Raw genomic sequence first — 26,300 nt, 5'->3', positions numbered from 1 at the left:
CATTCATGCCCCAAGGGCACTGCTAGTTTTTGGAGCAACTGTTCCCAGCTCTGGTTTGGGTTGATCAATAGTAGCTGCCCACACAGGATCTGTTCCATCTCACCCGCAGCACTCTCCTATCGGCACGCTTGCATCACGGCTTGGTGCCCATGGCCAGCAAGAGCAGGCTGTGGGGAGCAGGGCTGCCTCTGCTGCTGAGTTCCCATTTACAGCACGTAGCCTGCAGCTGCTGTTTCTTTTTTAACCTACTGTATGAATGAGGGCAGAAGATAAAATCTCTTCAGAGAAGCCTCTGATAAAGTTTCCAGTCCTTAAGTGAAAATTAAATTTTATTGAGTATTTCAAAACGCAACCATAGATCATCATCATCTCTTGCCTTCACCTTCCTTATTTTGTAAATAGCACATTTGTTAAATCAGGCAGTCTCCTGGCCGCATCTTTGCCACCTGCCTTCTCCCATCACTCCTTCCCTGCACTGCAGATGACTGTTCAGACAGACCATTGCAGGAGTTTGACAGCTGCAAGGTAGCAGTCCTCGCATCTCCATTCAGACTACACTGGTGCAGCCTGTCAGAGCTGGCCTTAACAGAGACCAGAAACAAAATATAGCTGTCTGAGAAATGCGGATGACTAGCTTCTGATACTTTCCATCATTGTGTTTTACTTGAGCAGTGGGCAAACACCAGGAAAGAATATGCAGAGTTTGGAGCAGTCAGTTGTTAGGGTGGGACATCGCACTGAGTGGCTGGCAGGGAGGGGTCTATTGCAACTGGGTTATTCTCTGTAAGAGTAATAACCAAGTGATGATGTAATAACCTTTCTTCTTTTCTTGGCCAATTCAAGGTAGCAATTGTATCTTACAAGCACAACGACTTTTGTTGCTATCTAAAGTCTGAGACCTGGTCTCTATATTAAGCAGCTGTCTCATGCTATCCTTTGACTTTTATATGTGGGAGAGCTATTTTGGAGAAAAATGAAAATGAAAAACCTCTTTCTGATAAACTGTCTCACTTTCCAAAATCTCAGTTTATGCAGTTCACAAAGTTAAAGTAAGTGGGAGAGCAAGGATTGATTCTTAGCTCGAGGAAACTCTTTTCTTTCCCTACCAGAGAGCTAAAGAAAGACCCAAGGTCAACTTTGGGGAACGCAAAAGTGCAGGCTGTTGCAGTATGAAGCACATTGAGGTGCTTGTACTAAAGGACTGAAGAGAGGTGAATGTTTCTGTTTTGAGTGTCTTCTCCAGTCTTTGACGTAGTGGATGCGCATGTGGCCTTACAATGACTTAATTCCAGAAAAGCCACTGAACCAATTTAAATTTTATTTTTTTTAATATAATCAGCCATTTTGTTATTTCTGTGATTTTCTCACTGTTGGCTCAGTTAGGTTTTGTGCTTTTGTTTGATAGTTAACCTTTTGCTGCTGTTTGTAAAACCCTCCCCAGTCCTCTGGAGGTGCAGCCACATGAGACACGAGTCAGTACAACGGGCCTCATGCTCAGGGCAGGGTTAGTACTGCTGCCAGCCTGTGCCCTCCCATCTGGCTTTGAGCCAGCACCAGCATTTGTCCTGCCTCTATGTGAGCTTCTTAACTCGTTGACCTGGCAGAAATCTAACAAAGTGAGATTAAAATAAATAAATAAATGAAATTAATTAAAAAAAAAAAATCAGCTGGATAGTTTGGATAGTTTCCTTCCAGGTCAGTGAGTTAAAGCTGCTTATGGCAGAGTCCTGCTTTTCATGGCAGTCGGCCACGTGGTTAGCTCAGATGAGGAGGGAGCTGCAGCCAGGGACTGCAAGCTCCTGCTGCTTTGGCACTTGCTGGGCAATTCCATGAGCTTGCTGCACTCGGCTGCTTCAGCTGCCTGCACTACAAATCACCAGCCTCAGCCTCCTCCAAAAGCTGCCAGTTTCCTTAGAGGACTTACTCATTCCTGCTAATTTCCAAAATGCTATGAGGGCCACTCCTGTGGCGGTGCTGGTACTGCTGGAGTACAGAGCAGGCCTTTTCCCAGTTGTAGCGGAGCAGCAGCTGAGAACACAGGCAAGCAGCAGACAGCCTGGTGGTTTCACAGAGGCTTGGGAGGCAGAGACCAGGCTACAGCCTGGCTTTGCTTGAGCACACGTGCTGCAAGGACAGGCAGTGCTGCTGCCAGCTGCAGATGTGCTGTGCACACATGGACTTTTCATCTCCTTATGCAGGATGTCTTGGTCTGCAGCCCTGTCCTGAGAACAAGGGGGAGCTGGATGGAGTGCTGTCATCCTCGGGCTGTAGAAACTCTAGAACCTCGCCTACCATTTTTTGTTGCCCACATCTAGTGCAGGCAGGTCACTGCTGCTTTCTAAGTACTCTGGCTTCTCTGCATGTGCGATGCAATATCTGCATGCAGTTAAAACCCTACCACTTTCTGAGGATGAGGGCAGCCAGAGGTGGTCTGCACCACAGAAATGATTCCAGCATGTCTTTCTGCCTTTCAAAGCCACTCAGGCAGAAGGCTTTGGGCGACCTCAGGTGATACGACTCTGGCAGCTTGCTTTTGTTGCCACACGTCTGAGAGAAGGGGAGAGACTTTGGGGCTTCCCAAAAAGAAATACTTCTGGGGAAAGGAAGGGCGAGATGAATTTCCGATGTGCTGTGAACCAGGTACTCTCATCTGTCCTATATTCGGTCTAATCACATCCAGGTTATTGGAATTTACTGTTAAAAAAAATCAGAAGCTTTGTGTAAACTTTGTGTAATACAAAATATTTTAGGGTTTGTAGTGTCCTGTTTTAAGGCTGAACCATGAGGTTATTCCCTAAACAGATTATTTTTTTTAATATCAAGAAAATAACGTGTGTTTTTTTCAGTGTCTGTAAGTTAGGGCATTGCTCTCCTTTGATTTCTATAGATTAGAGAATGGACTTGTAGATGATGTTGGGTAACCAGCCTTACTGCTATCTCCACATCTTTTCCAAAGTCTGCGGTTATATCAGATCAGTGTTTGTCTAGATGTGTTTACAACTATTCTAGTTAAACTCAGACAACGTTATGGGCACTTCTTTGTTCACTATCCTGAGTCTGTGGCTTCTGTTTCTGCCCTGGACACGTATCAGAGCAGAGGCTTTATGGTCCTCTTTCTCTCCCGTGCAAGGCACTGTGTGAGCTCTCACTCCCTTGGGTGGCAGCACCCCAGGCAGCCAGCAGTTGTGTCTGCAGAGCTTGGGTCTCCTTGTTCTGTGGTGCCTTGCAGTTTCCAAAATGTTCTGGTGTGTGGTCTCCAGGGTCTGGGGCTGCTACCAGCCTCTCTGGCATTGCTGTGCCCCCTCAGCCTGCCCCTTGGCATGAAGATCCCAGGGCTGTGGGCTGCAGGCACGTTGAACAGAGACTTGTGGGCTGAAGGGATGCCAGCAGTGGACAGGATGGCAATGAGAGAATGTGGATGAAGCATTTATTGCTGGCCCTTAGCTGGAGTTACCCATAGCACAGCCAGCACACATAATGTTGAGGCTCCTTCTTCTCTCTCTGCAGGAACATGACATTGAGACAGCTTTCGGAGTGGTTCATGTCACCATGCGGGGCACACCCAAGGGGAACAGACCTGTCATCCTCACATACCATGACATTGGCCTGAACCGTAAGCCCTTGTATTCCAAGGACCCTGAAAAAGTGCTTGTTTATGTTATCAGCAATTGAGTATGGAGAGCAGTGGGACTGGCCTTGAGCTGAGATGGGATAGGTCATTTCAGGATAAAAAGATAAAGGTCTGCTTAAGAGAGAGCATGGAGCATGCCCCTGACCTCCAACAGCCCCCAAAAGATGGGGCCAGGGTTGAAATGAATCCACCTACCACGCTACAGGGCTCTAGGTGACTTGTTGCACCGTTTGGTAGAGCTGTTCTCCATGAATTGCCACCAGGCATCAGTTTTCCTGAATGCTGGGCAGGTGAGCAAGTCCCTTGTTCAAAGCTGCAGAAGTACACTAATGTTTGTAGTGGGGTCAGCTGCTCTTACCATATCTTCCCACCCCACACGTGCTGTTATGTTCACATAGGTGCTTCTCAGTATGTGCCATGAATACCTGAGCAGGGCCCTGTTTTCCTGGGCATGCGTGCTGGGATGATGTTTGCCTGCTTGCCTGCCCTCCAGCCATGGCAGTTAATTTGCTGGACCTCATTGCTGCGTTGCAGTCAGTGGGGCACGGCAGCACGGTCACCCAGCATCCCCTGTCCCACAGACTCAGCACGGGGTTGGGTTCACAAAGGTGTATGCCATGATGTGTGGAGGACGGATCATAGTAAAACGTCAGGTAATGTCTCATTTCTTTTTGTCTCTCGCAGACAAATCCTGTTTCAATGCATTCTTTAACTTCGAAGATATGCAGGAGATCACTCAGCATTTTGCTGTGTGCCACGTGGATGCGCCAGGCCAACAGGAAGGAGCCCCCCCATTTCCGTCTGGGTAAGAGCTCTGCAGAGACATTTGTAGTTCCAGATGTTGTTGCAGTCTGGTCTGAGGTAGCTACCCAGTTTAACCTGACTGGGACTGCTAGGCAGAGTGTGGTGGAATATCAGGAGCAGAGGAAGATGAGGAGGCTTCCTGAGGAATGTGCAGGGAACTCTCGTGTTACTGAGGCCCTTGCTAGTGGTAGCAGCTCTCTTACTTGAGTGTGAGCCCAGCACATCACAGTCTAGCTGGTGTTCTTTGCTTTGTCTGTCTTCTACAGAAGCCTGACTGCCCCAAACATAGCTCTGTGTTAGTCTTGCTCAGAGGGATGGGATCCATGCTGTTGGCTGGACTTACAGTATCATTGCAGAATAATCATTGCAGAGGGCCAACCATATCCTGGGGTGCATCAAGCACAGCATTGCCAGTTGGTCAAGGGAAGTGATTGTCCCGCTCTACTCTGCACTGGTGTGGCCTCACCTCGAGTACTGTGTGCAGTGCTGGGCACCACAGTACAAAAACGACGTGAAACTGTTGGGGAGCGTCCAGAGAAGAGCAACTAAGATGGTGAAGGGCCTAGAGGGGATGATGTACGAGGAGCGGCTGAGGGCACTGGGCCTGTTCAGCCTGGAAAAGAGGAGGCTGAGGGGAGACCTCATCATGGTCTGCAGATTCCTCACGAGGGGGAGTGGAGGGGTGGGCACCGATCTCTTCTCTTCAGTGACCAGTGATAGGACCTGAGGGAATGGAGTCAAGCTGCAACAGGGAAGGTTCAGGCTGGATATCAGGAAAAGGTTCTTCACCGAGAGGGTGGTCGCACACTGGAACAGGCTCCCCAGGGATGTAGTCATGGCACCAAGCCTGTTGGGAGTTTAAGAAGTGTTTGGACTATGCTTTTGGTCATATGGTCTGAATTTTTGGGTAAACCTGTGTGGTGCTAGGAGTTGGACTTGATGCTCCTTTTGGGTCCCCTTCCAACTCAGGATATTCTATGATAATCATCTATGTATGTTCCTGTCAGATGCTCCTTTTCTCTCCTACATTGGGTAGAGCTCGGGAACAACCTCAGACGAGCTGTGTTGGTTTTCAGGTACCAGTATCCCAGTATGGATGAACTGGCTGAAATGCTGCCTGCTGTTCTGACACACCTGAAGTAAGTCTCTGAAAGAAAGTCAGGGTGAGTCAGCTGGATTCAGCCATTCCAGCACCTCTCTCTATCTCCGCTTGCAGTAATCTGATACATTCACTGAATTGTCCCAAGAGTCCCGAGTGTCTCCTAACCGGTGTAACCCTGTCTGGTTCTTAAGCTGGGAACGCTGTCTGCTGCACGAGACAATTTATGACTGCTACATCATTGTTGTATCATTTTGAAAATTAACCATAAGTGAACAGCTGGATGCAGAGAGGGGAAAGGCTTTGCCTTTAGGGATGCTTCAGCTTAAGTTAGCCTTGCTGATTGTGAAATGCCTATATTTCAGCCTGAAGAGCTTCATTGGGATTGGACTGGGAGCCGGTGCATATGTCCTCAGCAGGTGTGCAGTAAGTATCTCTTCATTCCTTGTGACTTACATGAGCTGTGGTCTTCTACTAATCAAACAAACCATTTGTGGGGCATGGGCAAAGCAGCAGTAATTCCAATAGGCATGCAAGGAGCCATGTGAGAGCTACTTCTTGACCAGATGGTTAAACTGGAGCGGCCAAACCTACACCACAGCTATGCCAGGCATGGAAAGATTGTAATGTGATGTCTTTGGGTCAGCAGAACCCATCCTGTCTGCTAGAAATGCACAGCCTTGGAATGATTGGATGTTTGTAATTGAAACACTGAAGGCACCAGTGTCTTCACAAAGCTCTGTCTGCATTACTGTATGCTGCTTCCAGAGTTTGTGACACCAAACAATTAATCCAGTGATGTGCTGTGGGGATGTATTACGGACTAGTGCAGATGAGGAATGCACTTTTTCAGTGGCAGGGGATTTTGCACTCCGCCTTTAAAGAAGGTAGCACTAGCTTTGTGTTGTTATTTACTTCTACGTTTCTCCCTGGTGGAATTTTTATAAGTATGTGAAATCAGTAGACGTGGGCCAGGAATTCACCTGAGTCATTCAGGGATAGCTTTAAAAACAGATGCTGAACTCTTAACATTCTCAGTAAAGTTTTCTTGAAGTTGTTGAGTGCAGAGAGTTGCTGACATGTTAGGCTACTTACTGCTTCTTAAAGCCACATGCAGCTCCCCGTCCTACAAAAAGTTCTGTTTCCTCTTCCCAGCAGTCAGGATTGTGTCAGGGGAGGGAGGGCCTACATCAGTTTTAATCACCGGTGTTCAATCTGTTGCTTACTTTTTGTATCTTGTGTAATTATGAGCCTTGATAAAGAAATCACTCAAATAAACCTCTGGCCTGAGCTCAGTGAAGTGTCAGAAAGCCCTTGCCATGCTACCTGGATTGCAGACAGCTTCCTGCTGAGGACAGAGTCGTTTCCTTCTGCTTAACTGATGCTAATCTGTGCAGTGAAGCAGAGAGTACAGGCTTCAGTAAAATTTCAGCCTTTCAGTGAGCCTAAAGCTTGAAGCTATCCACTTCTGTTAGATTGCTGCTTTTGTGTTCACAAGCAATTCTCAGAGTATTTTGTTTCCCTGCTCTGCACACATGCCCCAAGGTAAACTGCATGGTGCTGGGATGCCAGGCTAGAGTGGGGACAGGGCTGCTGGCAGCTTGAGCAGGACAAAGGGGTGCTCTCCACTGCACCAGGATCTTCATAGACCCTTATTCAGGCTGCAAATGCTTTGGGGACCTCAGCACAGACTCCGGTGCCACCTGCCACAACATGCTGTTTTGCCACATCTCTGCTGAAGATGCCACATTGGAGCAGGGAGGGTCACTGCTCACAGCCCCATCACACACGGGAGCCAGAGCAGGACCTGCAACCCCATGGCTGCACCAGGCACGTGGGCACTAGAAAACACTGCTGAGGCCTGCTCAGGCTGCAGGTGCTGTATGAGCAGCTGATCCATCAGTGCCAACAAACGAATCCTTCTGGTACAAAAGGCCTGCTTTGGGCTAGGCTCTGAAAAGGTCACTGTCTGCCCCATTTAATCTTCATTTTGTCTTGCCTTGCTTTTACAAGTAGCTTTCCAGCTGCTACACCTACCAGTGTGTGCTTTTGTGGCTTAAACGATCCTTCTGAGTGTGCTTGTGCTCTCTCTCCGCAGCTCAGCCACCCAGACCTGGTGGAGGGACTTGTGCTTATTAATGTTGATCCATGTGCAAAGGGTTGGATTGACTGGGCAGCATCCAAGGTGAGATTTTCCTTTCTTTATATATATTCTTTCCACAGTGCTTAATAAACAGTGTGTGGAATAAGAAAGAAAAGGACAGAGTACAGGAATTTGTCATTTTATGCCCAAAACTGCACAATCTCATTTCTGTCACTACTGTGTCCTCAGTCTGGGTGTGGCACGACCTCCAATTTAGAAAACTGCATGGAGATGAATGGCTGCTAAGCACGCACTTACCTCTCCTCTGATTTAGTATTTGTGCTTGCAGGCTTCATTTGGCTTATGCTGAATGAATCTGTTCTACGTGCTTCTTTGAAGCCTTGCACACCCATCCTATACGTCAGGTGTTTTGTTGCTTATATTCCTTGAAATTTTTTTGTTGTTGTTATTTTCTTTATTCTGAGGAGCTGCTTTGAAATTTGTAATGAAACAGCATTTTCCAATTCCTCTCTCTCCTTCTCATTCATTGTCACTCTTCAGTTTTCAGGCTGGACAACCAACATAGTGGATATTGTCTTGGCACATCATTTTGGCCATGTAAGTAACCAGTAGGTGTTAATGTTGCCCCTGCAACCATACATGGAGCTCTAACTTCTGTATGTAACTGCTCTGAAATAGCCTTGCTCCATCAAGGGTTGCCATAGACTGTACAATCTTCTCTATGTGGCAAGCTTGCACCAGGACTTTGCATGCTAGGGGGAGCAAACACATCCTCATGCATGCACTGACTGTCTCCAGACTCCAGACATGGTAAGAGAGTAGTATCCCACACCATTAGTGCTGCAGAACTCCGTCCTTTTTGCTGCCCAAACAAATGTCTGCAGAAACATGTGGCAGACAGTTCTCTTGTAACCAGCAAAGAGGCATTTGATCTGTGGGTGGAGGACAGATCGTCTGTAAGTTGATAGGGGGTTATTGTACGTGTCTAGATGTTAAATTGCTGCATTCTCCTCTTCCCCTTTAGCTTCAGCAGAGGCAAAATAGCCCCTCCTGAAACTTTTGGCTACAACAGTGCCTTCTGTTTGGGATTTGCTGACTCCCAATCAGCAAGCTTACCAGGAAACTGAAAGAGGTTGTGCCTCATGCACACAGCATATGACTCGCAGCAAATCAATACCTGACCTGAAGCCCCCTCGTAACATCACATAATTACTGAAAGGAGTCATCTAGCTTCCTCCTTCTTAGAGCACACATGCTCTTCACACCCCTTCATTACGTATAGTGCTTCCTTGCATTCCTTTCTCTCTCTCTCTCCCCTTTTGGAATGCAATTTCTTCATAGAACTGTGTGTTGGGATGAGATTTTCCTTTGGTCCCAGTCTTGGCACTTACATATAAAGCTTTGCTTCTTTAACATGAAACATAAGTGGAAAACATTCCTAAAACAGAGTGATTTGTACCCATATAAGCAGTGCTGAGGCTCAAGAGCCAACTTATAGCATCTCAAGATACCTTTATACTCCAGCAGCAGCATGTGCACTACCATTCTTAAAATTATGATCACATTACCAAAATACTGCACCTTCACAGTCATTTCATGGGAACACTTAATATAGCATAGGTATTAATGCAGTCTGGAGTCACTGTCCCTGTAGGTTATTGTTCAGCAGTGAGCGATGAGTGTGGAGGCAGTTCAGTGCTTCAGTATTTTTAAGAATGTAATTTCTTAAACATTATTACATGTGAAGAAAATTTGTCTTCCAATTCTTTTACTTTTGTACAGGAGGAACTGCAGGCAAATCTAGATTTGATCCAAACATACAGGCTTCATATTGCACAGGATATTAACCAAGATAACCTTCAGCTGTTCCTCACGTCATACAACAGGTACAGGATGCTTTTGTGCCTTCTAGATTCAGAATTGTTCCCATACCCATCCTGCTCAGTAGATTTGCTACCATATATATAATCTCTGAAGATCTACATCAAGCTTGCCATGGATCCCATTTTCTGGCAATGACTACTGGGGCTCGTGTCCGTGGCATGACATGGGAGGTGGTTACCTGTTGTCTGGTTGCTGGAGCCAGCACACGTGGTTGGATTTTGAATGTTCCAACTATAACCAGTTTCCTCTGATGATCTGATAGAGAATTGTTCTGCTTTGTCTTCCAGTCGCAGAGACCTGGAAATTGAGAGACCAGTTCTTGGCATCAATGAAAATACAGCAAAAACACTCAAGTAAGTTGCTGTTAATCAACCTGTGTTAGTTAGTTAATATGCAGTCCCTTCAGCAGAAAAACTGTCACTGCTTCTTAGGAAGAACTAGACCAACTGCTGGGAAGACAGTTCAGACAGTCCCAGGCTTTGGTGCAGTGCTGTCAGCCAGAGTGGAGCAGAGGCTTCTGGAAGCCCTTTCAGTAAGAACATGTTGACATTCCCCAGAAGATAGGGTCAGAGGAGTAAGAATTTCCACCCAGAAGCCACTGTACTTTCTGAGCTGTTAGTTTGATTGTTTTTAATGAAAAATTAGCCAGGTTTTTGTTTGTTGCCTATCTTCCCCTACTCTGCCCAGAAAAGTTGTCTGCACAATTCTCATAGAGGGATGGGGAGGGTATGACAGCTCCCACCTTGGCAGTGACTCATTAGTCAGAGGGCTAATAGTCTGTGCAGAGTACAGCTGAGAAGGGACAGACATTGGAGAGCAGTGCAGAGCAAGTATAAGTAAATTTTCAAGTTCTAAGCAAGAAAGCAAAAGGGGCAAATCATCACCACACGAAGACTGTGAATTGCAGTGCTGAGGCAGAATACCTGGGCTGGCCTAGACGCTGCTGCACAGGCTCTGCTGTTGTCTCCTTGGAAACTGTGTGGACTTCTGCTGCTGCCAGTCCCAGGAGATGTTTTAGCATCTACAGGCAAACCCTCTAGATCTTGGCTAACCTAAAGTGGTAGATTTCCTTGCTTGGTCTCCAGGCAAAGCCAATCATGCTGCTCTCTGTCGTGCAGACAGATAGACTCATAGGGATCTGCAGACCCTTAAATAATTCCTATGGAAGTTTGGGTCTCTTTGCTTTTAGGCTTGCTCATAGGCCCTCAGTCTCACAAACCTTAGAGGTACTCCACTGACTGAGCTCTGTCATTCATGGCCTCTAGCATAACTTTTGCCATCTAGTCACCAGACCAAAGTGGGGTGTCTAGCCCAAACCTTTCTTACCTTTATCTGTAAATGAATAATATAAATTCACAGCCACTTGATCAGTGGCCTTCTGGGTATGTTTTATGCATTGAATCTTAACTGTTCTAGAATTACAGTACATATAAAAATGGATATGAAAGCACAGATTTCTCGACAGAGGTTTTAATACCATGTTTTTCAATATATTCCCAGAATCTTTTGTGTATCTTTCTAAAATACAGACCAAAATACAGTGCTGGCCAGTAGCCACCCTCAGAGGCATTAGGCTCTGTTGGATGTAATTCTGAAATTCCTGACTTTCGTTCCAGAGAGCATGCTCCCTTCTGTTGCCTGGGATGGTGTTTCTTTCAGCCCTACACCCATCTTTTAACACATCTGTAACAGTAGTGATAGTTGGTGTACATGGAGGGGATGGTACGGGTGCATATGCAAGCCACAGAGGAGGTTTTGATGCAAACAAAATGTCATGGTGTGGGAGCACAGAGGGATTTTGCTTAGCATTGTTAACGTTTCATAAGGCTGTTGGTGCACAGACCTCGACCTTCTCAGAAATTCCTTAGAAGCAATGGGAAGTAACATTTCTCTTGTTTTTTTTTACCAGGTGCCCTGCCTTGCTAGTGGTTGGTGACAACTCACCTGCTGTGGAAGCAGTGGTACGTATACACAACCATATTCCTTGCATGACATGAGCCCCAGAGAACATTTAGAAAACCTGCCTTACCCAGCAGTGTTTTCACCTTGTCACAACTAGCCACAAAAAGTATCTCTTTGTCCAAAGCTCTTTTATAGTCCCCAGATATTGAGAACTGTCAGCCACTGGTGGGAGATGCAAGGCTTGGGCCGCCTAGTGGCCCTGCAGGGTAGCTCTAAGTTGAAGGTGGCAGGATCTGACTAAGAGTCTGTGCTCATGCGCCTTGGTTAGCAAGCAATATAGAGGACCTCTTTCAAGAACTTGGGTCTTTCCCTGAGGTCTGTCAGGCTACCCCCTGGAGTTTAGTTTTCAATTTATGAATTACTGTTCTCTTCCTGTTGTACTGAGGCTAGCTGAGGTTTAAAAATAAGCAGTGTGACTCCAGCTCTGTTGTGGAGATTAGCACAGAGTTCTGCAAGAGCACTGCATCGCAGGGAAAGTAACACTTGGTAGCATCTCCTTCCTGTTGTTGTCATTGCAGGCACTAATAACCACTTCCCTCCCAGCACAGTTACGCATCTGGCATGGTGCAATGCAGAGTGGTTGTGATGCCTTTCAGAAGGTGACTGTGGGAAGGCCGGGGGGTTGTGAACAAAACAAGTTTCCTTAAGAAACCTGGAATAGTGTGTCAGTCTCCTAAAGCAGTAGCTTGGACCTAGGAGCTGTGCATGGAGAACTGCAGGGCTTTTTCTGGTCCTGTTGGCTTTTCACCACTCTGTTCAGTCTGGAACATATGGAAGTCTGAGACCTTCTCTGAGTTTTTACTGTACTGGGATAATATTCCTAAGGGTTCTCACTGCCTCCCAGCCACAGTTGGGCGAGGATCTATAGTCTTCTGGATCTCAGCTTGCCTATCTAGTTGCTCAGGTTCCCAGCTTATGAAAATCTCCTCTTCTGGGGCTGCTTTTCCTATAGGTCCCCACCTATTCTCTGTTTGCAGCAGGACTACAGAGAAGTGGCCATTTCCTCCTTGCCTGACTGGGGGATTGTGATTTCTCTCCGTGCTGCATAGCACAGAAATCTGCTTCCCTCACAGTCTTTCTGTCAGACCTCAGGGGATGCTCCAGGGTTTCATGGTGGATCAGGTTTTGGGGATGCTTTCCCATAAATTCATATCCCCATCTCTCAGGCAGTGATGTTCTGTCCCTTGGATGGGAACACCTGCCTTTCCTCATGGCATCTTCCATTCATTGTTCTCTTCCTACGTGCTGTTTTCTTGCTCAGTCCTTCCTGGCTCTGGAGAAGCTCTCATTGCTGAAGAAAGCCATTGCCTTCAGTGGAGCAGCTGCCCCACATTTTTCATCTGACTGTTCAAGATTTCTGTGTGATATCACGTACCTCTTACCTCCTTTTATTTTAGGTTGAATGCAATTCACGTCTTGACCCAACCAAAACTACCCTTCTGAAGGTGAGTACCATGCCAGAATCTTTCCAGCCTGCACAAAGACATATTTGTTTTGCTGAGGCCAGCTCCACTTAGGTGTTTGCCTTCTATACATTTAGCTTCAAGAGGTTTCTGGACAGTCGCTCAGGGCTGTGTTCTCTCCTGTGTGGAGAAAGACTAAGAGGAAAAGAGCTTGTTGTCAGGGGTTCCCTGATTCCCTGATTTATGTTCAGTTCTCTGATATCTTCACCCAGCAAGTGGCAGGGAAGATCTAATGAGAATTAGCAGAGGTGCCCTGCCTTCACCCTGCTCACTGTCTGCAACATCACTTTTTACAGCTTTCTACAAGGCCACCCCATCCTCACCTATGGCTCCTCAGCATGTCAGAAAGATACTGTTTAGAAGTGTAGACCACCAGGTGTGGGGAGAGTGGCAGGGGGAGCTGGGCAGATGCAGGTTTGCTTCTGGGCTTCTAGAATATGGCCTGAGATTGCTTGGTAGTGCTTCAGGATGCTGGGTTTCTTCAGCAACAAGCTCCCAGAAGACATATCACCAGGCCTTGCTTTGGTTTTGGAAACAAAATGATAGAAGCGTGCCTTGTGTCACAGTGCAGCCTGTGCCCTCAGCCTGGTGGGGTGGGCAAGCTGTGCCAGTCCTGGGGTTGGCCTGGGGTGGGAAGGACAACCCAACCTCCCTTTTGTTTCCTGTTGCAGATGGCTGACTGCGGAGGACTTCCCCAGGTGGTTCAGGTGAGAACTGTGTCACAGCTCTTCCATGGGATTTAGTTTGTACAAAGCCCCTTGCCCTGCTCACACTAACGCTGCACTTTCTGTTTCCACAGCCTGGCAAGCTGACTGAAGCCTTCAAGTACTTTGTGCAGGGAATGGGCTACAGTAAGTGGCAAACACAGTTTTCTGTTTTGGAGTGGGTTTGTTCTGAGGGGAACTCAGCCTTTCTGGTCCATCTGAGCCCATTGGCATCTGTGTCCCCACCCATGAGTTAGTGTGGTTGCCAGGACATCCATCCATGCTGGAAAATCAACTAGGGTGCTAACACGTTAGTAAACCAATGTTGTTCCCTGATGTGTGTTTAATCTGCACTACAGCTAGTGCGGTGACCCCTTTTTGGTTGCTGTTGTTGATAAAATGTTGTAAATTCATGTTTGTCCCAGTTAAGGAAAGTGTGCTCCCAAGGTCAGTAAATATTCTGAAATCTTCTGTGCTACTTTCTGCAAAGGGGAAGGAGTTAGCAAGCAGTACAGCCTCGTGGTTGTGGTGGGTACATGAGAGCTCTGCCCTGTGGCTTCCTCCTTGTGCTTCGTGGCAGAAGAAAATTGTGTCCTGAGTGTGTCAGGCTGAGACTTCCCTTGCCCTTGGTGTTCTAGGGACTGAGGACTTCAGGAGAAGAGATTCTTGGTGCACCAGGTCAACCCTGTCTCCATTGCAGACACCTTGGCACAGCTCTGCCTTGCTTGCCAGGGTCTAGGGCTAGGAGGTCCCTTCTGTGGATGGTGAACCTTCAAAAGCTGGAACTATAGGAGGGGGTTGTTCCCATGGCTGAGGAACCACTAAGCACGGCCACTTTAGCAGCTGTGACATTTCCAGTGGTCTCCATGTCACCAGAGCTTCTTTACCAACTCATGGATGTCAGTACTCAGAGGAAGCTGTCCTTTTCCCTAGAGCTCTGTGTGTCTGACATGAACATAGTGGGATGATCGTGTTCTCCAAGGCTAGCCAGCAGACCCTGACGCTTCAGAGGAGGTTGCTATGTGAGAAAGGCCCCTTTAATCTCACAATCTAAGAGCATTTCCATGTTCAAGTCTCTTGCATGCCTGGTGCTGGAAAAATCAGCAAGTACTGTCATCAGAGCAAGGACTTCAGCAGGGCTTTGGTAGTCAAATCTCTTGCCAACAGGATGTGTAGCACAGGGGAAGGATGAGGGGTAAACTTCTATTTATAGAATTAGTAGCTAGTAACAGAACCATTCTACCAACTTTGGTTGGCAAGACTGTTGGGAGTGCTGAGCTTGGTCCAGCAGAGCCTTATCTCGGAGGAGAACAGCAGAGAAACAAAGCAGCTTATCACTTCTAGAAGTGCAGAAGCCAGTTCCCCAATAGCTATTCTTGTTCCTTCTGCACATTGAAACAGCTGGACCTGCCCATGCTGAAACTGCAAGTGGAAAGTAATGCCTTGTAGCTGGAATCTGATGATGTCAACTCGAGGAAAGACAAAAATTTCTGTTCAGTATCCAGAGTTGCAGAGCATACCTCAGTTTCCTCACTTAAGGAAAATGACATCTCTGTTGAGCAGTTACGGTGCATACAGCAGGGAGGTTGAGGAAGTTATGCTGCAGTTTCCAGCTAACATCATAGGAGAGACTTGCCCCTGGTAGGTTTTTGAGTTGGCATCTCCCCAAGATGCTCATTATCAGCTGTTTTCACAAATACTAGGAGCTTACAGCACAGTGTGTGAGATGGGAGTGGAAGGGAAAGTAGCTTGGGATCCCAGGAGCAGTGCAGCTACTCACACTCTGCAACTAATTGGCTCTTACCTGTATTCATCCCTTTCCTTGTCTCATGTTGTTTCCAGTCCCTTATGTGCAGCTCAGCCACCTAAGCACTGAGTCAGGTACCTTCAACTGTGCATCTGCCTCGGCCCAAGTCTGTGTACTGAGTTGAATGATTCTTCGGGTGCATTGCTCTGTCTCAGCATGTCCTGCTGCTATGGGCTAGGCTGATCCATTGTACAATGTGTATGCTATGGTTTTTCACCTTTCATTTGTATGTTGTTGATTGTTGCATGATTTCAGCTCTGTGGTTTTCTAGAGCGATGAGACTGACTTTCAAAAGGTCACTTGTACAACAGCTGCCTTGGTTTGCACAGACACTGACCATGACTGCACTTGCAAATGATCAGTTACATTTCTGGCATTTGCTCACCTTGGACCTTTTGAAATTGGGCCTTAAACATCTTGCTTTAGACATGCAAAGACTTAATTTTGGCAGTGAAGAGTGAGTTTTCTTTCTGAGGAGATAGCTCACTCTGTGCTTACTCAGCAACACATATTTGAGTGCTGTGATACTTGCTCTGAGCCTAAGAACTTCCTCCTTTTCTAAGCTGTACTCTTGTTCTCTCTTGCAGTGCCAGCAGCTAGTATGACCAGGCTGATCCGCTCACGTACTCACTCCTCTTCTAGTGTGGGCTCTGGGGAGAGCATCCGCAGCCGGTCTCATACTAGCAACCACGGTGAAGGCAGTGCTGGAACCCCAGAAGGAATTGATCTCCAGGATGCACCTCAAACCATGGAAGTATCCTGTTAAGCAGGAGCCCTTCTTGATTCAGACAACTCCACTCGCCCCCACTGAACCCACTCAGAATCTAGCATTTCATCCAACATGGCATTAACTGTTCTCTCTAACTTGTGCATGCCCATCTGAGCTGCTACCTCCTTGGTAGTCTGTAGTTGGCATTACTTTGGTCCTTTCTGTATGCCCTGGGCATCAGAGCCTCTTTAAAACATTAACATTCCGCAGTCTTAGTAAGTCAGGTTACTGTACATGCTGATACCATCTCCTGTGTGTGCTGTATATCAATCCAGATGACAGCCATTGTCTTCCCTGTTCATTTAAATATATTTTTTGTGGCTTTGTGAGGTTTAGAATTGCTTTCTAGTTGTGCTTCTGCTAAAGGACCCTTGCGGTGCAGTTGGAATGGCATCTGTGGGACATGGGAAAGCAAGACCATGATGATGTGAAGCTCCAGGCACTGGAGGCGGGTGGTACTCTTGGCAGAGTTGTGCCTGGAGTGCAGAACCCACCGGGAGGTCTTTGTGTTCCCAGGACTCTTGGCATGCCAAGGAGCTGTGGGGAAGATGAACAAATGGTCAGAAATACTGTCTTGGTCTCATCTCTGTATGTGTGTTAAGGAGCGGAGTGATTTCTTACTTGAGCCTCCTGAAAGGGCAAAGCAGTTAACAAGTCAATGTACACTAACCGAGGTGCACTATTCAACAGAGTACAAGGGATTAAACTACAGCAGCTGCGGCTGCCAGACTGCCTCTGCTGACCCACCTGCCTCTCCTGCGGAGGGGCCAAATGCAGTTAGCACGTAGTCACTATTCCACCCTGGCACAGGTGAATCTTTAACATCAGACAGGCTGTGAAATGGGCATCAGTGCCCCTCGCCATATGGAGATCCCAAAATCTCCTGCACTGCCAGCTCTGCTTCCTGCTGCTGTCATCCCCAGGCAGCGTGTCTGCATCTTAAGTGAGGATCTTAAGTGAGGCTCAAGAAACACCAGTGAATGACTGCTGTCAGCCGCACATTTGTGTGACTCAGGCCAGCAGTTGAGCAGTGAATGACTGTGTGCAGGTACTGTTTATTCTCTGTGTGGAATTCACAATTTTTCTGCCTTTTTGCATCTGGCTGGGTCACAGAGGGCAGGAGGCAAATGCCTGCTGCGTGCCAGGGTCTAGCTGTTAATGGGAGAAAAGGGATGAGTGGCCAGGCTACTACAGGTCTTGAGAGACGAGCAACACGTCCTTTCTTAACAGCTGAGCAGTCCTGACTCAATGGGAGCCAGCTCCTCCGAGGGTCACACTCATGTTCTGCTCCATTTCAGGTAGGGAATGGGACTGGGAGGCTCTGCCTGAGGGGGACTTTGTACCAGTTATTAAATAAAGCTATAACTGAGTTTCATTGTTACCCTGTGTGCTTGTGTTGTTTCTCTTGGCCTGACCCAGCACTGCAGCCAGTTTTGTCAGTTGCAGTGTTTCCTCCTGTGAGAGGCCCCATGGAAGGGGCAGCGTTGGCCCCCTATTCCAAGATGTTTCCTAGGGGCTGTGCAGGAGCAGGGTGGCACAGCATCCCCTGCAAGAGGCTGTCTGGAGGCATCAGATAGCTGGCCTCTGCCAAAATGCAGAAAGAGGCTTCCAGCTTTGACAGAGTGAGACTAAACAAAAGGCTTGCTACAAAGCGGACACTGCCAAGAATTGCCTCTGAACAAAGGCAGCAAGTCCTACGAGCTGTCTTCCCTGGTGAACAGCACAATGCACCTGTGTGATTTACTGGTATAACACAAAGTTAACCTGTAATACCCGTGTCAAGGAAGGAAAGTGTAAGCACTGTAAGATCTGTTTACTCTTCAGCCTGCACACATGTCCAGCCAGGTGCAGATGGAGCAATGCTGAGCAACTGATCATTTAACGTAACTGTTTATCTTCTGCTTTTCAGATCCAGATTTTGCTCTTAAGTCTCAGAAGTCTGTCATCACGCACTCACAGAAAGCTATCTGGGCTTCAAGAGTGCTTACATGCTGGTCACAGCTTAGTCCTGGTCCTGCTGTCATGTCCACAGGGTGGGCTCATGCAGCTTCGTGCTTTGGACTTTCTGCAGGCCTTTGGGGAACTGGCACTGCAGGAAGTGAGACAAAGTGTTTTCCAGAATTGCAAACGGATTGAAAGGTTTGCAACCAATTGAAACAGGAAAAAATGGCCAACTGCAGTAAAATAAGTTCAAGTCTACTAAAGACAGGAGAACATAAAAGAGGTCGGTCCCTCAGATACCACATGAAATTCATCGCTGCTAAATGCAAGTGCTGAATGCAAAGCAACATGTTCAGAAGAGTTGTGCATGCAGCAGGGTTTTATTCCAGCTGACTACACCGAGAAGTAGCTGGGCAGACAAGTGTTTCTTCCCCAAGTTCCCTTATGAAAATACAGAGACAGACTAAAAGAAAGGCAAATACAATATTAAAATGACAACGAAATGACTTAGAGGAAATAATACCACAGCAGGGGTTGATGTGTGCTCACCAAGTGTGTTTATGACGTGCATTTCAGCAGGAGCCCTCACAGCTACAGGCTCCTGTGGACCAAGGAAGGACCAGGGAGGGCAAACAGATGAGATTTTATCAATTTGAAAGAGGGCTGATTAAGAAAGAAGTTTGTTGCCATGGTGGTTGTTGTGGTTTAACCCGGCCAGCAGCTAACACCACACAGCCGTTTGCTCACCCTCCCCCCTCCCTCTCTGGGATGGGGGAGAGAAATGGGAAAGTGAAGCCTGTGGGTTGAAATAAAGACAGTTTATTAAGACAGGAAAATAATAACAATAATAATAATAATTATGATAATAGTACTACTAATAATGTGTATGAAACAAGTGATGCACAATGCAATTGCTCACCACCCACTGACCGATGCCCAGCCTAACCCCGAGCAGCCCGGCCCCCCACCCCTCTATATTGTCCAGCATGACCCCATACAGTACGGAATACCCCTTTGGTCACTTTGGGTCAGCTGTCCTGGGTCTTTCCCCTCCCAGCTCTTGCTGCACCCCCAGCCTGCCCACTGGCAGGACAGAGTGAAAAGCTGAAACGTCCTTGGCTTGGTGTAAGCACTGCTCTGCAACAATTAAAACATCAGGGTGTTATCAGCAGTCTTCGTGTCCTAATCCCAAACATAGCACCCTAACAGCTACTAGGAGGAAAATTAACTCTGTCCTAACTGAAACCAGGACAGTGGTTCAAAGGCATAAGCAAGGCAAGATTTAAGATTTGTAGTGAGGATTCTCATATGGAGAAAGTAAATTATTTTCACAGAAGTAAATGCTTTTTTGATAAAAATAGAAGCATCAAAGCAAAACAAGAAGTGGGAACAACTATTCCCAGTTAAATAAAAGACAGGATATTTCTTCAGGTGACAAAAGCAAGGCCAACCAAATCCAGGAGCAAAGCTTGAGCTGAGGACGTGCTTCCCTTGGGTCAGGATCCAAAATCACACCGGTGCTTGGCCCATGTGGAGGGACATATCTGCGCAGTTCCACACCCCGTGGCACTCACTCAAGCTCCCAAGCTGTGGTATTAAAAGCATGCGTTGTTTTCTTCAGCTGCACGGGGTCATTCTCACTGAGCTCAGCGCAGCTGCAGGTTTCTCAGGGGTCGGCAATGGAAATATTTCTTACTGCCTTGGGCTGAGGTTTCTGAGGGGCTGCTGCTGGGTGCAACACCCTGTGCTGGAGGCTGCTGCGCATTACTCACAAAACCACCGTCCTTGCGGCTTCACTCCTGCAAGCGCAGCCCTGTGGCCCCAGCGGGAGCTGTGGGCAGCCATGCTCACAGCTGGGACGTGCTCACTGCTGAAAGGCAGCGGCCTTGAATTCTCTTCCACAGGGCCAGGTGATGCTGCAGGGAGTAGCAGCCGAAAAGTGGGGTTTGGAGGGGCTCCGATTTGACCAGGAATTTTCCTTGCTTGTAAGCCTGGAGGGTGCTGCAGCCCCAGGACAACAGCTGGGAATGGCCATCTGGGCCTGGAGGCTCTCAAAACAGAGCCACAGCCAGTGTGGTGTCACTGCTGATGGAGGAGGAAGTCGGACTGGGGACCTCAGTGTCTCCTTCCCACCACCACATCTATTATTTGATTTTAACCTGCAGAGGCGGCTGGGGTGGCTTGCCTTCTGCTGACCCTTTCCCTGCTGCTGGAGCCGAGACACTGAAGCCATCTCGTCACTGCTGCCCCCGCACAGACGTGGCAGGAGAGGGGCTGGGTCCTGGCACATCATGAGTCTGCACAAACCCGTGGGTTCTTCTTCTTGCCTCCTTCCACCCACTCGGTCACAGGAGTTAGCGTGGCCAAATGCTGCCACAGCAGTAACACAAAGGCCCCTTGCCCACACTGTTTGAGCCTGAGGGCCCCATTTTCTTCACTACCACTAATTGAGGAAGATGCCAGGCAGTGCAGAGCAGGGCTTGAGGAGCTGAGCCACATTTGGGAAGGTTGGTGGGCACACCAGTGGTGCTTTTTCCAGGAGCAAATGAACCTTTGCTCAGCCCCACATATTTCTGCAAGCTGTTTGCTTGCTGCAGCCAGCACTGACCAAACCCAGAGCAGGGGCGTCCCAAACCGCAAGAGCAGTGTGAGGCCATTATGGGTGTCTGCTTTAGTAACACGCTGTTCTTTTCCGTGTGCACTTCACACCAACACGGTGGTTTACGACTGACCAGAAACACAAATAGCAGCAGGATGTTCAGCCACAGCGGCACAACCAGGGCACTGGGGCTGGGGGGGAGGGGGTGTACGGGGCCAGGGAGGCAAAGCGGGGCCATGAGTGGCAGCACAGCGCTTCCCAGCCTAGGGTGAGCTCAGCAAAGCTGCACGAGCAACCCCTGAAGCCTCTCCTTGGGGGAAATGGGGCTTCTCCCCTCATCTGGACCTGGCCAAAGAGGTGTGGATGTGTGGGGGGGGCCATCAGCGTGGCTGCAGCACCTGGATGAGGGGTCCCTCAGCCTTGCTGTGCTCACAGGCCTTGTGCCTGCTGGTGCTACACGGGGAAGCGAGGCAGGGTGAAGGGCACCACTGGGCTGGGCTGCCCTCACTGTCCCTTGGGATGATCCACCCATCCGTGTGCATGCAGGGAAGCAGTGTGCCACGAGACCTCTGCTCCACCCAGCGACTGGAGCTCCTGCTGCCTAGTGCCAGTGTCCCTCCCTCCCGTGAAATCACAGGCCTTAGAAAACTGAGCACTTCTACCTCCCTGCCCCAAGCCACACTCCTGTGGCAGAGTCCGGGGATCAAACATTGTCGTTCATCAAACAGCCCACCTTTTCATTGCAAATATCCCTGCCCTCTCCTTGACCTAAAAAAGATGCAATTTGAGATGCAAATTCAGCCCCAAATCCCCCATACAATGGGGTTGGTTGCTATCGGGGTGCTCTGGCAGGATGTAACCCCAAGCAGGTGCTTGCGCTCAAGGCCAGTTGCTTTTCAAGGATGGTGGTTGTGTTCAGGGCAGCTGTGCAAGTGCTGGATCATCTCCTGGTCATCGTGTGGGAGCCAGGCTGTGAGTTTGGCTCCATCCATGTCCGTGCTGCATGTCTGCACCCAGAGATTGCAGCTGGACAATGCCTCATCGTGTCTTCCCCAGGCATTTGAGTTTGTGACCACCCTCCAGCACCGAGTGCCTTGTCTGAAGGTCCAGACTTACTTTTTGGCAAATCGCTGCTGGCCTCTCTGCTCCAGCCATGTAAGAGCTGGCCCAGCAGAAACAGAGCCATTTGGGTAGACAAAGAACCACATCGGTGCCACGGCTCCTGGAGCACCACACGTGGCCAAGCTGCAGCCCTGGGGTCCTCTGGCCCAAAACCTCCGCTGCTTCATGGGGTGCAGCTGGTGCCATGTTGGCTGGTCACCAGGTAGGGGATGGCTGAGTCACCCAGAGCTGCAGCTCCCAGTGGCTGTCCCCACACGCCTGGTGGTGAAGAAGAGCCCGGTGGCACCCAGGGCAATGGCTACGGTGGCTCCAGGCAGCTGCCTGAAACTGCACCTGAGGCTTTTCTCACCCCGTACCGAGGCCTCCCTGCGGGCAGTGCTGAGCACACTGCTGGCTGAGTGAAAACCAGAACCCCCACCATGGTGCGCATGCGTCACAGGAAACACCAGCAGCTGCTGGTGCCCAGGCAGCGCTCAGCCCCATCACCACGCACCCCGTGCAGGCAGCACGGCCAAGAGCAGCCTAGCCTCTGGCTCCAGCACAGGAAAATACCCAAACCTAGAGCAGAAGGACAAGGAGGCAGTGAACAGGACCTTCCCTGAATGAGAGAGCCCCATCACTGCAGGAGGATCCCCTCTGTGGAGCCTTGGTGCCTTGGGGACCACGCTGGAGGCACCACCCAGCACAGCAGAGCCCAGCCGATGACTGCCCAGCCCTGATGAGCCTGGTGCGATGGTGACAGCAGCAAGCAGCAGGTAGGTGAGGGCAGCAGCGGAGCCAGGAGGCTCAGTCCATGGATCTGGGTCATGCACAGCTTTGACTGTGCCTCACTGGGGCACAGAGCTGAAATGCACTGCTGCAGATAGAGGGGACACTCGTAGCCCGCAGGCACTGTATGAGCACCGGCACCTTTGGGCACTGCGATGGGCATCCCACATCCCGTGGGAGTCTGGGACAGGGAAGGCTGGCTGTGCTGAGCGGGTGAGCACAGCCCCACATGGTTCTGTGGCAGCCTGGGGATGGGGGCTTTCTGGTCCCCACACAGCATGTATGCCTTGTCCCCAGGATGGTCCCCAGCCCACCTGGCTGCAGCTGCGGGTCCCCAGACGCTATCCCGTGGGCAGGCGGTTTCCTCGAAGGGTTCCCCTGGGAGCTCAGCCCCAGCCCAGAGCCCCATGGTGCTGACGCTCCTGGTGGCACTGCCCTGCCCCAGGGTGTGTGGCCATACCCCTGAGGCCCAGATCCCGACATGGCTGTGCCATGGGGCACATGGCTGCAGGCGGCCCAGTCCCTCTGCCCATGGGTGTTGCCAGGGCCAGCCCAACCCTCTCCTTCCCTTGCAGCCAGTTGTGGCCACGGGTAGTGGCCGGGGGCATGCGCTGACCCCCACAGGTGCAGCGAAGGATGGGGAGCCTGCCCAGCCGGGAGAAGCCGTTCAGCATCCCAATGGCAGCTGCCGTCCCCACACCGTCACCACTGCCCACGCAGGCAGGTGAGTGCTCAGCAGCCCCCAGCACACCCTGGCGGGCATGGTCCTCCCGAGCACTGAGCCCCGTGATGTTCCCCACAGCCCCAAACAGCTTCCTGGCACTGGCCTTGTGCGACTTCCCCTCTGGCTCAGATGCGCCCACTGTCCTGAGGATGGGAGAGCAGCTCCACGTCCTCTCCGAGTAAGTTCCCCACAGTGAGAGGGCACCGCCGGCCAGCAGTGCCACCACCCATCCCCGTGGCCACGGGGAGCCCCTTTCGTGCACCCAGCAGCCGCAGGACATCTTGTCCCCTTCCCTGCAGGGACGGGGAGTGGTGGTTGGTGGCGTCCAAGGTGTCTGGCAAGGAGTGCCTCATCCCCAGCAGCTGCGTGGCCAAGGTGTGGCACAGGTAGGTGCTATCCCAGGCTGGCACCCGGCAGACACAGCCCCATGGAAGGGCTGGGGGCCCATGGGGTACCGCCAGGCCTCCCAAGTACCCAGCCCCACTGGTGTCCAGGTTCATTCTCTGGCACTGCAGCTGTGGCTGGGAAATGCCTGCCACCATGCAGCCTGTGCTGCCATGGTATGGCGGAGTGTCCCCCCCCGGAGGGGGGGCTGCAGTGTCCCATAGGCATTGGGGCACCCAAGGGATGGCTCTGCCACCTCCACCCCAGTGCTACGGGGTGGGGTTGGGGGGCAGGGCCAGAACAGGGGTGCTTTGTTGCTGCTTTCCCACTTCAGAGGAGGAGGGAGTGTCCCTGAGGCCAAACCCCAGCCACTGTGCCGGGCCCTGAAGTTCCATTGCTGACACTCAGCCGTGGGGCAGAGCTTGGTGATGTGGCAAGGTGTGCAGGGTGTCCCCAGCCCTGCATCCCCACGCCTCACGCTGCACAAGATTGAGGCCAGATGCTGCGCCCTGCAGCCCACAGGCTTTGCTGTGGGACCACCCCACCTGTCCCCATCCCCAGGGCGTGAGGTGCTGCCACCCTGCTCAGGCAGCCGCATCGGCACAGCTCTGCCAACACCTACTGCCCATCCAGGTGGCTGTACGAGGGCATCAGCCGGGAGAAGGCAGAGGAGCTGCTGCTCCGACCTGGCAACCACAGCGGGTCCTTCCTGATCCGGCAGAGCCAGACCAGGAGAGGTGAGTGCACGGCCCCACAGCGTGTGCTGAAGGGGGAGGGAGGGGTGTTCAGGACCCACAGCCCCAGGCAAAGGGGGTCTTTGACCAGACAGGAGGGACAGGCAGTGCTGCTGGGCTGGGGCAGGGTGGCAGTGGTGACAGCTCCATCACATGCAGGACAAAGCTGATCGCCTGAGACTCCCCCAGAGCCCGTGCACAGTGCTGTCAAGTCCTGATATCGCCTCCCCCACCCTGCCCCAGCCCCCTCTCCCCCCACCTCTCCCCAGGTGCACTTCAAGTATTTCATGGCCTCTCTGCTCCGGGGTGCTGAGGGCACAAGCAGGGCCCTGTTCTGTGGGGCTGCTCCTCTATTGCACCTGGTGGCAGGCCCTGAGTGGTGGTTTCCTGGTGCTGCTGCTCTCTGCTTCATGCTGAGCCTCTTCCTCCACCACAGGGCCCCTTACAAATCAACAAACAGGCTTCCTGCAGCATTTGGTTAAGCAAAAATGTGCAAAGATGAAACAGGGGCCCAATTCCCCCCCCCAGAGGGAACTCCACTGTGTGCATAGCCCTGGCACAGGGCCCAGTCTCAGGGCAGTGCTCAGCTCAGCCCTTCTCCCAGCAGCTTTATGCTCCCTCCTTACAGCACCACCACCATCCTGGTGCCATGGCAGCTTTTGGGGGACACTGCTTGGGCCACACCCTGGAACTCTCCTGTCCCCAGGGTGGGGTGCTTGTGGTGTGGGGCTGGCACCCCACAGTAGCTGCATGGGCCCATGAGGAGCTCCCGGCCACGCCAGTTGGGTGGCAAAAATTGAGGCTGCTCCAGCCTGGGGCTGAGTGGGGTCCTGCCCTGTGGCACCCCAGCCCTGCACCCTTGCAGGCTGCTACTCCCTGTCGGTGCGGCGCACTGAGCTCACCTCCTGGGACTCGGTCACACACTACCGCATCCACCGCCTGGAGAACGGCTGGCTCTACATCTCTCCGCGCCTCACCTTCTCCAACCTGCACGATCTCGTGGACCACTACACAGGTAAGGGCCGCCAGTCCCGGGGCTAGATGTCACCTACCAAGGCCCTGCGGGGAAGCAGGTGGGCAGTGGCACCTGCCCGTGGGGCTGATGTGCAGGAATGGGGGCACTGCACTGATGCCCCTGGCCCCTGCCCAGAGTGTGGGGAGGGGCTGTGCTGTGCCCTCAGGCAGCCCTGCTCCATAGAGGGTGCAAGGGCAGCCCCAGCCCTGGCCCAGCCCACCGTGGTGAAGAAGCCGTCACTCAACTGGGACAAGATCGACAGGTAAGGTTGGCTACCAAGGTTGTGGGTTCCCCCTGTGGGGCTGGCACTGCCTGCTGACGGCCCCATCTGCCCCCTGCAGTTCTGTCCTGTTGTCGGAGGCTGTGCCACCACCGGAGGAAGAGGAGGATTCCCCCATCAGCCTGGGCCTTCGGGAAGCCATCAGCTCCTACCTCCTCCTGACAGATGGGGAGGTACCAGAGATGGGCTCTGCAGGGAAAGGGGTGAAGAACAGCTGAGGGCAGGACCCCGCTCAGCTGCAACCCCAGGATGGGCACCCGCGCCTGGTCGCAGCCTTCACCTGCCTCAGCTGCTGTCATTCACCACAGCTGAGTGCCCAGGGGCTGTGCTCCTGGGGAGTGAGGCCCCTCCAGCACTGATGCCCAGGCACCTCAGGACACGGCAAGACCTGCATCCCAGCCCTGGGTTTCCTCACTGTGGTCTGCTGAGCCCTCAGGCATCACCCCAGGCCTCTGCCTTCTGCTCCCATGGGACGCTTCCCCAACTGCTCCACAGAGAGGGCCTGC

General features: G+C 50.8%; 2 protein-coding genes across 3 annotated transcripts in view; both read left to right on the top strand.

Annotated features, from left to right (window-relative positions):
• Positions 1-17,608, top strand: part of NDRG3 (NDRG family member 3) — a 57,040-nt gene extending 39,432 nt beyond the window's left edge. The window contains exons 4-17 of one of the 2 annotated variants that reach the window (XM_084296912.1): positions 3,508-3,613; positions 4,316-4,436; positions 5,512-5,574; positions 5,900-5,960; positions 7,633-7,719; positions 8,179-8,235; positions 9,421-9,524; positions 9,810-9,875; positions 11,432-11,483; positions 12,882-12,929; positions 13,619-13,654; positions 13,747-13,798; positions 15,494-15,532; positions 16,046-17,608. In XM_084296912.1, coding sequence (XP_084153038.1) covers positions 3,508-3,613; positions 4,316-4,436; positions 5,512-5,574; positions 5,900-5,960; positions 7,633-7,719; positions 8,179-8,235; positions 9,421-9,524; positions 9,810-9,875; positions 11,432-11,483; positions 12,882-12,929; positions 13,619-13,654; positions 13,747-13,798; positions 15,494-15,532; positions 16,046-16,224 — 1,071 coding nt within the window. In that variant the 3' untranslated portion in view covers positions 16,225-17,608. The remainder of the gene's footprint in view (positions 1-3,507; positions 3,614-4,315; positions 4,437-5,511; positions 5,575-5,899; positions 5,961-7,632; positions 7,720-8,178; positions 8,236-9,420; positions 9,525-9,809; positions 9,876-11,431; positions 11,484-12,881; positions 12,930-13,618; positions 13,655-13,746; positions 13,799-15,493; positions 15,533-16,045) is intronic. The other variant, XM_084296913.1, reaches the window with a different exon arrangement.
• A 5,685-nt stretch (positions 17,609-23,293) lies between these two features.
• On the top strand, positions 23,294-26,012 carry SLA2 (Src like adaptor 2; the record flags this gene model as incomplete). Its single annotated transcript, XM_084296867.1, has 7 exons — positions 23,294-23,381; positions 23,460-23,559; positions 23,681-23,767; positions 24,399-24,502; positions 25,365-25,514; positions 25,650-25,776; positions 25,856-26,012. The coding sequence occupies 7 exons, from the start codon at positions 23,294-23,296 to the stop codon at positions 26,010-26,012; spliced, it is 813 nt and encodes a 270-aa protein (XP_084152993.1).
• Positions 26,013-26,300: the final 288 nt, after the last annotated feature.

This window comes from Netta rufina (assembly GCF_964035555.1).
Source record: "Netta rufina genome assembly, chromosome: 16".
Lineage (NCBI taxonomy): Eukaryota > Metazoa > Chordata > Aves > Anseriformes > Anatidae > Netta > Netta rufina.
Note: the sequence above shows the minus strand (reverse complement) of the source record. Positions and strands in the feature narration are given on the sequence as shown.